The sequence below is a fragment of the Aegilops tauschii genome, chromosome 5, assembly GCF_002575655.3.
Source record: "Aegilops tauschii subsp. strangulata cultivar AL8/78 chromosome 5, Aet v6.0, whole genome shotgun sequence".
Taxonomy (NCBI): Eukaryota; Viridiplantae; Streptophyta; class Magnoliopsida; order Poales; family Poaceae; genus Aegilops; species Aegilops tauschii.
The window spans coordinates 39,884,522-39,896,249 of record NC_053039.3 but is presented as its reverse complement, the minus strand read 5'-3'; the positions used below and the strand labels follow the sequence as shown (position 1 = coordinate 39,896,249).

Here is an 11,728-nt window from a genome sequence, read left to right as displayed (position 1 = left end):
TTAGAACCAACAAAAATTTGGCATGACTTTTCCTAAAAATAGGACAAAAAGAATGCATAGTGCCAAATTCTCGCCGAAACGGAAATGAATCAACATTCCGGCAAAATATTGGCAACTATCGCATTTCAAATACCGGTACCTGCAAACACAAACATATGCAACACCACAAACATACGTAGATCTAGCCCATAAAAAGTGTGTACGTTGGAGGGAGAAAAAAGTAGATCTAGAACATAAAGAAAGCTTTCCCCTTACTTACCTATCAAAAAAAAGGAAATTTAACCACTTAATTTGGGTGAATCTATGGTGCAAATGAGGTGAGGAGGAGGAGGCAGCCGAGACCAAGCTTGGTAGAGGTGGAGAGAATGAAGTGGAGAAAGTGAGTGTGGTAGGTGGCTGTCAAAAATATCTAGCTGCTCTCAGGTTACCAATGACGCACCTCCTAAGAATGCGCCATTGGTAACCAGGGTTACTAATGACGCACCTGGCGTGTGGTGCGCTATTACTAGTTTTGAAAAAAAATTGTTAGTAGTGGCGCACCGTGGGTGTGGTGCGCCATTACTAGCTAGTAATGGCGCACTATCCCTTAGTGCGCCACTGCTAAGTCTGGGAAGGGTGTGGGGCCAGGACAAAACTAGTAATGGCGCACCACACACCAGGTGCGCCATTAGTAATATGGCCACTAATGGCGCACCTATATCTGGTTGGCCACTGCTATATAGCAGTGGCGCACCACATACATGATGCGCCATTAATGTCCATATAGCTATAGCCTTTTTCTAATAGTAAGGGTACCTGCGGTTACCCATACCCACGGACAAAACTGTCATCCCTATTTGTGCACTAATCTCCTTCATAAAAATAAATTCGTGCACCAATCAACGTGAAAACTTTGATGCCGGGCAATGATTAATTAAGTTTAAGCATGGTTAATAATATAGCCAGCTGCTGGCTAATTCATGCTACCATGTTATCTATAGTCAATGTAATAGTTAACACGTGTAATAGTTAGCTATAAGAAATGCTACTTTATAAACATATGGCTCACCTTTCACTCTCACAAAGGTCTTGGAGCTTGTGCTATAGCCGTCTATAAGTCTACAACCTGCTTCTCTTTTCTTCCTTTCAAGTCAGCAACAAAATAATATTTACATCCTTATAGCCTGCTTATGTCATCTTTTTACACTTGCTCTTATCTAACCCGTTCGGAGCGTTGACGGACATATACCGCTGAAGTTGCCGCAATCATTTAAGTTGACTTAAACTTCCATTCGGGTGACTTAAACTTCCATCACCATACTTTCTGAGAACCCATAGAAAGCCAGAGGACTAATGGATGGCGCAACACATGCCATTTTGATCAATGTTGGGCAGCTCGTTGGCCGGTAGTGCGTTTGGGAAGGCGAGGGAGTGCGTTTGTTAAGTGGAGTGAGCGAGCTGGGGAGGATGCGCGTGTGGGTGGCCCGTCGAGGGCTACACGGGTGAGAGCTAGGGCTGTGGCCCAATCGAGCGCCACCTCATCTTTATGCCGAGAGAATGCCGATACTGCCCACGGCGGGCCGCCAAATTCACAGGTGGTGGCACAGCCTCTCCGACAAAAACACAAATCACGAGAAGATCTGCGCTCCGCGGCCGTTGACATGCATGGCCCACCAGGTCCCACATGCGGCATGTCATTGAGTCCTAGCACGGCAGCGCGGGTGCATGAATGTCATTGAGTCCTAACACGGCAGCGCGGGTGCATGAAGGGTGGACACTATTTATTGGTTGTCACAACACTGAAGATCCAACTACCAGGATCGTTTCGCTTGACCTTGTTTCCCACCCTCTCTCATAATCCTATCTCTCACTCTCTCTGGATGTCCACTCTCCCGTGTATGCCGCGGTGGCAGCGGCCAGGGTGGGGGCGATTGACGTGTGGTAACTGCGGGATCGGCTGCCGTTGTGCACCGGAATGGCGCTGGACGTTACACAGCTCTACGTCGTGCCCACGTGCGACGCACCTGCCCTTTGGTCGCTGATGCAGACACCGCTTGAATGATTCTGGCTCGATGGTCATTTGTACTAGTGTACATAGCTGTCGGTTTAGTACTATGCAACCAGACTGAATGTTACACATACTGGTATTTTTAATGAGGCTTCGTATTTGATCACCTACGACTTAATCAACTAGAATTATACTCCCTCTGTTCATAAATGTAAGTCTTTTTAGACATTTTAAATGGACTATAACATACAGATGTACGTAGACATATTTTAGAGTGTAGATTCACTCATTTTGCTTTGTATGTAGTAGTCATATGTTGGAATCTTTAAAAAGACTTATATTTGGGAATCGAGGGAGTATTTCTCATGCGACTTCTTGTGGCTGCGAGCAATGGATATGTGTTGATTTTGAGTTGCTAAGGTGTTAATTGTCTTAACCCTATCCCGCAAAAAAAGTATTAACCCTAACCACTTTTCATCCTTCTTACCAAACAAAAGAAAAGCTATCCAATTCACTAATCCTCACCCAACCAACAGTGAAAATGGCTATCCCTAACCACATGGCCGGCGATATCCTCAGCTAATCCAATGGTGCCATCGAACCATACCCTTGTCTGCGATGAAGTGGCAGCCATGAGATTTTTCGGCGCCATAATCTGATCACTTAAATGGGTTTAATGACTAAATTTATTATTTTCTGAGTTACTCGATACAAAATCTGAACATAAAGCGGGGAGGAGTCGGAACAGCTAGCTGCGAGTCTGAAGCGGAATTTAGCTTCACTTGATGCCATACTTGCAACGATTGTCTGTTAGGAGCGTTAAGAGCATCTCCATCTTGGCGTCTCAAACCACCTCCTCAAACATCCAGGCAGATGGCCCGATCACTGACCGGTTTCAAATACTCGGGCTGCCCGCACCCTTATATTCAACCTAAATATGAGGCGGATATGGGGTGGCCCGGTGCGATCTAGCGCGTCCTTTATGTCGAACCTGAGCCCAACCCCAACAAAAATTGCATCAAATCCCCCTCTGACCTACCCGATTTCACTTACGCCGGACTGCACATTGCTCTCTATGTGTTTGACACATTGTCCGACAAGGTATTTTATGATTTTTTTTGTAAGAGCTCGATGAAATGATTGTCAAAAAGTTATCATTCTTATGAAAAATTGTCACTGTTAGTAGCGGCCATCAATGCTCGCCTTGTGAAGGGTATGAGCTCCTTCACAATGTGAGCATTGATAGCCTCTATTAACAGAGTAGCTTAATGCTTTTGCCTGACGTTGCTATTTAAGCCGACCGCGTCACTCCTCCGGCGGTGAGGTAGGACTAAAAACCCCAAACGATGCCGGTGAAATAGCCCTATTAAGTACGAATAATTTATTTGGTGTTTAGAAAACCACGCCGGTCCAACATGAACTAATACATCCAAAATGATCGATGTGCATGTCTTAGGTATTTTGAATATAGAGTATGTGATTGTAAATGGGAAAATTTGTGACTCACCCGGTCACTGTACGCGTGCCATTGAGCGTGTCCGCGGAAGGTGCCCCCAATCATTTATAAACTGACCCTTTGGGTGGCTCGAAACTTTCATCCCCTTTCCGAGGAGAGAGAGAAGATAACTAATGGAGGGCGCGGCACAGACAGTTTTGATCAATGTTGGGCAGCTGGTTGGCCAGGAGTTCCGGCAGCTCCGTGCCATCGGCGGCGAGGTCGCTGAGCTGAAGGACGAGCTGGCCACCATGAACACCCTCCTGCGCATGCAGTCCGAAGCCGATGGCAGTGGCTTGAGCCACTTCGTCCGGGAGTGGATGAAGCAACTCCGGGAGCTCGCCTACGACACGGAGGACTGCGTCGACCTTTACTTGTTTCGCATCAGGTGCCGGCAGGGCGACGGCTTCCTCCTCTGGTCCAAGCGACTGCTGGCAACGCTTTTCCCTCGCCATCGCCTCGCCGGCGAGATCACGGCCCTCCGCCTACGTGCTGTTTCCATCAGCGAGCGCCATGCTCGTTACGGCGTCAGCATGGACCTGCTTGGCCGCAGTGCTTCTTCTTCTGAGGCTTCCCAGGCAGTGGTGGCGTCAGCACGTGCGCTCCCGCTCCGCCCTCACAACGACCACAACCAGTTCCAGTTGGTCGGCATCAAGGCCCAGGCTGCGGAGCTGGCCATCAAGGTGAATGCCTCAGTGGGTGAGGACGACAAAAAGATCAAAGTGTTCTCCATCGTGGGCTTTGGAGGGCTCGGGAAGACCACCCTGGCCATGGAGGTATGCCGGCAGCTCGAGATGGAGTTCGAGCGCCAGGCGGTAGTGTCTGCGTCGCAGTCATTTGGCAGCAAGGACGTCGAGGGATTACTGAAGCACCTGTTTCGGCAGATACTGCGGCTGAAGTCTCAGCCCGTGGCTCCTAATAACAAGAACGGACAGCCCAAAGAGACCTCGGAGCGCGTGGACCTGAAGTGCGAGGAAGCCTCCTCGGAAGAGGCAGCCAAGAAAGCCTTGGAAGAGGGAGCCAAGCACGCGGCTGATGTAGCGAAAAAGCTAGCGGAACTTCTTGGTAAAATTGACAGCATGAATGTAGGCCAGCTACAAAGCGAGGTCGGAGAGAGTCTTCGGGACAGCAGGTAACCAGCAACACACACGCACAAACACACTATATTATATATACAGTACTTGATTATAACAATCTCAAATAAAAAGAACTTTCAACCATGTTTAACAATCACTCATGAGTTGCTCATAGCCTGATATAGATGAATTTAAGCATTGTCAAAAATATTTGTGATTTTACCATGTTATGACAAATAAGATGTTGCTTCTGCTTTTTATCTCACTCTAGCATATGCACCCCCTGGCTCCCTTTGAAAGATACGAAAGAACTATTCAAGCAAGTCATAAGAAACGAACTATTCAGAGCATCTCCAACGCTAAAAACAGTTTACAGCGTTGAAATAGACACTTTTAGTGTGCCAGGAGCGCTCGCTCTAGTGGCCGCTGCAAAAAATTAAGCGCGCCGCTCTAGCAGATGCGCTAAACTACAGCGCGCGATACACATACATACGCGAAAAACAAGATACATAGATACAACGATAGATAGATAAAAAAAGGTACATAGATAGTTCAACAAGATAAACATAGATAGTTCATAGCATAGTTCAACTACTCGTCGTCATCCTTCTCCGACTCCGACTCGATGATGTCCTCCTCCTCCTCCGACGTCGTAATGAAGGCGTCAATATACCGATCATCGTTTTTATCCCAGGTCGACGCGTTTCCTAGCTCGATGTTGAAGAGTGCGGCCTGCTTCCGCGTACGCCTGCCCTCGCGATAGGCGGCTCGCTCCGCCCTCTCATCCCTCCTTTGCGCGTAGAATTCGTCCTCGTTGACGACGTCCTGCGGGAAGCGTTGGCGCCACAGCGCCATGGCCTCCTCATCCATCTCAGCGATGCCGAGGCGGCGCTCCCGCCTCCGGTTGTCGCACCGGTCCTCGTCGGTGACAAGCCGCGGGGGAGGCGTGAGGTCCTGCGCCTGCCCCTGCGTTGCCACATCCGGGAAATTCATCTCCCTACGAGGCCACCAGAGGCGCCAAGCAGCCGCGTCATACGCGCGGGCGGCCTCGTGGGCGGTGTCGAAAGTGCAGAGGCCGAGGCGCATCTCGTCGGACCGGATCTCGGCAGAGAAGGCACTGAAGGGGCGCCCGCGGACGTCGTGGTAGCCTGAAGCTCCCCGGCGGCGGCGAGGCGAGAAAGAGCGAGGAGAGAGCGGCAGAGGGCGCGTGGTGAGGTGGAGAGCGGTGGGAGGGCGCGTGACGGGCGCTGCATTTATAAAGCGCGCCGGACGCCGCGCGCCAAAACTAGCGCGCCCGGTCACTTTCGCGCGCGCGATTTTTTCCCGCGCGCCGGAGTTTCTCGCATCCGCCGGAGCGCACGAAACCGTCCCGTGCATGCTAAAACTCACTTTTACCGTGTGCGCGCGTTTTTACCGCCACTATTGGAGATAGTCTCAAGCAAGTCATATTTACTAAATTTACACACGATCAAGAGTTAACTAACAAAAGTACTTGATCCGATAGTTAACAGACCAAATGTGAAAATATGTTTTGGTAGATAATAGAGTACACTTCGTTGCATTTGAAGAAGCGTGCATAGAGCTAAGGGCATCTCTAACGCTGACCCGCAAACCGCATGCCGCATCCGTCCACAGACATGGGACCAGTTCATGGACACAGATGCATGAGCCGACTATCTAACGCTAGTCGTATACATTTAAAACCGTACTTGAACTAAACATACAAAATTCATCAAACAGGATTTTATCAAAGTTCAGACATAATTTACATAAAAGATCGATATTTTGACCGTTTAACTAAAAAGTGAAATAAAAACCTAAACCCTATACCGGGCGACCACCTCATACGCGTGGCCGCCCTGCCCTGCTGCACCGTCATGGCCGTCCATGTTGTGGTGTTGGTCGTCGTCCCTCCAACGGTGGAAGGGCGCCGGAGGGCCGTGACAGCCTTGTATGGCGGCCGCCAACTGCTCGCTGAGGAGCCGCTTTGCCTCCTCCTGTCCGGCGCAGTGGGCCGTTGTAGCCAATGCAGACGGCGCCCTTGCCTCTGCCAGTGTTGGTGGACACGCTAAGCAATCACTCCTCGCTGATCTTGACAAGCTCGCAGTCAAGGTGGCAGCGGCGCCTGGCGGCCGTCTCCGCTGTGGTCACGGAGGGGTCGAGTGCCCACCCAGCGGCGAGGTTCGGGTCGTTGCGGACCCATTCTGGCGCCGGGTCGAACTTGGCAAACGCCAAGCGGCGGGCGGTGTTTCGCCGACGTACATGGCCTGCTGTCTCGCTGCGCCCTCCTCCTCGGAATCGACGGCCCTCGAGCCCGAGGGACCGCCGGCACCACTGCCTTCGATGTAGTGGAGGATGCAGCCCCGCGCCTTCGTGATTACGGGCGACAGCTCCTCCTTGACAGGGCGGTGATTGCAGTGGGGCGGTGACGTAGGCTCGTCCTTGACGCGGTGTCCAATCTGGAAGCCGTGGTTGCGTGGGGGCGACGTCGGCTCCTCCTTGCCGCGACGTCTGATCTGGATGCCTCAGTTGCGCGGGGGTGACGACGGATCCCCCTTGACCCGCCGGAATGAGGACGCCGGCTCCCACTTCACGTGGTAGCACGGCGGCGACAGTGACTCATCCTTGACTCATGACGGCGATGGTGGCGCCGGGCCCATCTGATGGAGCAAATGCTCCGTCATGATCTCCATTTGACAGACGAATTCTTTGTTTGTTAGAGCAGCCTTTGCAAGGAGGCAGGGCCGCTGCTGCGGCTGCAGCTCCGGCATCTGGTTCTCCTCGTCGCCGGAGGTGCCGACCACCATGGATGCCGAGGGTCCCGGAGATCGAGGGCGGGGCGGCACCGACAAGATCCCCTTGGTGATGCACTGCCACCGCCACCGCCTCCGCGTGTCGGCGCAGAGAACCACAACTTCGGCATCGCCGCTGGAGTTGGAGGGGCTCTGAGAGGAGGGGATCGGAGAGGACGAAGTGCGGATGTGCATTGCCAGTGCATGGCTTAAATAATAGCCGCGGCCATGCGATGTGAAGGGTCGGTCAGCTGCTTCAATGTGGCGCAGCGACCGGAGTTGGTTCCTCGGGAGGCTACATCTGTATTGAAGCGGCGGCTCCCGATAGGTTGTGTCGGTCAGCGTCGCCCTCTCATCCGGTCACGTCGCTCGGCATCAATGTCGGCCATTGCATGCTCTGGGCTGGCATGAATGCGGCATGGAATGCTACAACGCCCCGGACACATCCGCTGGTGGTTGTTACTCCTAGCGGGATCTAGACTGGCCCACAGATTAAAACTAATATTTTCTGCGCACCTTTGTCCTCACTCGTGCGCACCCGGGAGCAACTTCCCGGCCAGTCACCCATGCTGAAATTACTCCAAGCTGAGCACGCTTAACTTTGGAGTTCTTTCCGAATAGGCTCTCGGAAAAGAAGGAATTTTTTATTGATATGAGTAGTCTATCATCTCTAATAAGCCAGGCTATCACATACACCCCCACTCAGAGGAACCGACGTCCTCGTCGGGCCACATGAACGTTTTCTCTTGGCACATACGCCTGTGCATCCAGTCCGGAAATGTGCCATGCCGTGTGCCACGACGGGTCACACACGTCATGCACAACATGACCGCGCACCTGTCCGCAAACATCCGTGTAACCGCGAGGGTCGGCTCTGATACCAACTTGTAACACCCTGAACACACCCGCCGATGGTCGTTATTCCTGGCGGGATCTAGACTGGCCCACAGATCAATACTAGTCTTTTCTGCGCACTTTGTCTTCATTCGTGCGCACCCGGGAGCAACTTCCCGGCAGTTACCCAACCTGAAATTACTCCAAGCTGAGCACGCTTAACTGTGGAGTTCTTTCCGAATGGGCTCCCAGAAAAAAAGGAATTCCTTATTGATATGAGTAGTCTATCATCTCTAATAAGTCAGGCTATCATAGATGCAGCGCGTGCATCAAATGGAAAGTGCAGAAGAGTCGGGTATGACTTTTTAGTGGGTCGGGTAAGTCAAACGCGGGCGTGGCAGCGGTTTGGATGCCCGCAAAGCCCCGCCCCCTCCCCAGTTTGTACCCGGTTTGGGCGAAAACATGTCTAGACCGACATGCGGATCAATACAAGCCAGCGTTGGATGGCAAAACACATCCGGATCCTGTGGTCTGAGCGATTGCGAGTGGTTTGAGGATCGGCGTTGGAGATGCTCTAACGATTTATTACAAAGTTGACAATGTCCTAGCGATTTACAAAGTTGACAATGTAGCAAAGAGTGCATCTAATGATAATGATATGCCACCTTGCGTGATACCACAAACCCCACTAACTCAAGCTACTGAACATTTAGTTATCACTTGTTGACATAAAATCTTGGTGGGATACCACACTAGTGTTTCTACACGAAAGGGCTAGCAGAAGTCCACGGCACAACAGTTTCAAGATTTTCATTAATTGCATAACTGGCTTAACGCAAATGGTATTAGATAATTGTTCGTTTTTATATGCTAGTTAGCCACATAAAATCAGATATAAAAGCCTAAGAAAAATTCTATATATTTTGATGCAGTGAATTAATTGCTATTTTGTCCGGACAACTCTTTGTAACTCTTGCATATCAATGAGTGCAGGTTCCTAATTTTGATCGATGATGTATGGAGCAAAGCAGCCTGGGAGGCAATCTGGTCCAAGTTACCAAGCAGCAACTGCAGCAGTAGAATCATTGTGACCACTCGGATAGATACCGTGGCAAAAGCATGCAGCAATGTTGGTGACTATTACATCCATCATATGAAGGCCCTAGAAGAGGAAGAGTCCAAACGATTGTTCCGGAGCAAAGCATTTGGCTCAATGATCGAAGATTCTTGCCCGAAGGAGAAGGAATTGGAAGGTGAAATTGAAACAATTTTAAAAAAATGTGGCGGGCTACCATTAGCCATTGTTAGTATTGCAAGCCTTTTGGCAAGCTATACACATCCAGAAGGGAAGAAGATGTGGCAAATAGTTGGCAGATCAACTGGTTCACAGATGGACATCAACCCTACCTTGGAGGGGATGAGGCAGATACTCACACTTAGCTATGACCACTTACCCCATCACCTCAAGGCTTGCATGATGTATCTTAGCATTTTCCCGGAGGATTATATTATTTGTAAGGATCGGCTGTTGAAGAGATGGATCGCTGAAGGTTTGATTCCCGAGAAGCGAGGGATGACCCAGATGGAGCTTGCTGAAGCCTACTTCAGTGAGTTGATGAGTAGAAGCATGATTGACCAAGGTATCGATATAGTCAACATGTACCAGTGGAGGGAAGAGACGTGCCGAGTGCACGACATGATGCTTGAGGTCATTGTGTCCAAATCCCTAGAGTCCAACTTTGTTAGCCTGGTAGGTGGGCAATATGAAGGGATGTCATATGATAGGATTCGCCGTCTTACCATACATGGTGGAGTAGAGGCAGCCCAGGAGTTATCGTCAAAGAAAATGGCACTACATCATGGTACAAGGAATGGCATCAAGGGGATGACTATGCAGCATGTCCGGTCTCTGAGCATATTTGATTCTGAAGTGCCCAAGTTGCTTGCTCGTCTAGGAGAGTTCACCTTGCTAAGGGTACTTGACATGGAAGACTGCAAAGGCCTAGAAGAAAAGTATCTGAAGCATATCTGCCGGATGTACCTTTTAAGGTTCTTGAGCTTGAAGGGTACAGATATCAAGCAGATGCCTTCAAGAATTGGGAATCTCGAGCATTTGCAGACCCTTGATGTACGTCAAACACAACTTACAAGTCTGCCAGAAACAGTTATAAAGCTAGAGAAGCTGGAGCACCTGTTGTTCACCACCAAAGGTAATTTATGGTCTGCGTGGATGGCGCCCCGAGGGATCAACAGAATGAAGGCACTACGCCACCTGAATAAAGTGATTGTGATAGACCCGATGGTCGCCAAGGAGATTGGTGAATTGGATCAATTGCAAGAGTTGTGTATCTATGTTGACTCAAGACATGAAATTATTCATCCAGATGTTCCCGAAGGGCTTGCCTGCTCCCTGAGCATGATGTACTCGCTCGAGTGGCTGGACATTGGAAATTTTGGTTGCGAGCTATGGCCTTTCGTACAGGTGTTGAATTTTCTACATGGGGTAGAGACGCCACCACGGCTTCTCCGTTACCTTAGGATCTGCGGCCGCATTGACAAATTGCCAGACTGGGTGGGGTCACTCACTAACCTTATTGAGTTTGACATAGCGTGGACATACCTTGATGGTGACCAACTATTCAACGTCCTGTGTAAGTTGCCCAACCTGGAGAGGCTGACCCTGGGGCCATACTTCATAAGACACGTTGAATATATGGTTGCAGGCAGTAACCAGTCCTTTCGCGAGCTCAAGGAACTTACTCTGGGCTATTCTCCTGAAGTTCCCCGAGTTTATATATTTAAGGAAGGATGCATGCCAAAGCTGGAGACACTTGTGCTGAATTATGGTGACCAGTGGAAGAAAATGGAGGGTATCGAGCACTTGACAAAGCTTAAAGAGGTGCAGATCGGTGGCATTACCATGGAAGGTGCAGTGGCTGAGACACGAGAGCTGCTGAAGGAGGAGAATGAGAGGCGACGCAATAATGGGTCCGAACAGATCAGAGTTGTAATGGGGTAGGAGTGATCACTCTGCTTGAAGAAAGTCTAACGGAAGCTTGCACTGGAGCAACTAAAGCTGGACTCCCATCAAACTCAGTTTTACTTGGTCCTTTCATTTTCTTTCATTTTTTTTTGCGGGGTTAGTTCTTTCATTGTTGATGTGGTTGGTTCTTGTCATGTAAAGCTGGAAGTCCTAGCTATTTAATTTACTTTTAAATGTTGTTCAAGCATCTGATTCCAATAAAGCTGGGCCAGTTGAATTGTCATTATGGTTACTTAAATTTCTATGTAATTTGCAAGTTCAGTTTCAATCCAAAGTATCTGCATGAACTATGGCTCAAGAACTGCAGTCGACTTGAAACCTTTGGCAATAACAAACGGCCTAAAGTTAAGCACTGGCAAGGCATCCATGTACTTGCCAAACATACATGACACCGTTCAGATTCAGCCTAAGATGCTCTCTGTTCATAGTTCACCGCAGTTCATTAATTAGGTCGGATCTGTTTCCTGCGCACACAAAATTATATGCACAGGCATATGCAGA

The 11,728-nt window shown here is 49.7% G+C and overlaps 1 protein-coding gene across 1 annotated transcript; it reads left to right on the top strand.

Annotated features, from left to right (window-relative positions):
- Positions 1-3,503: 3,503 nt before the first annotated feature.
- Positions 3,504-11,450, top strand: LOC109774385 (disease resistance protein Pik-2). Its single transcript, XM_020333100.4, has 2 exons — positions 3,504-4,614; positions 9,178-11,450. The coding sequence occupies exons 1-2, from the start codon at positions 3,617-3,619 to the stop codon at positions 11,201-11,203; spliced, it is 3,024 nt and encodes a 1,007-aa protein (XP_020188689.1). The 5' UTR covers positions 3,504-3,616; the 3' UTR covers positions 11,204-11,450.
- The last annotated feature ends 278 nt before the right edge of the window (positions 11,451-11,728 follow it).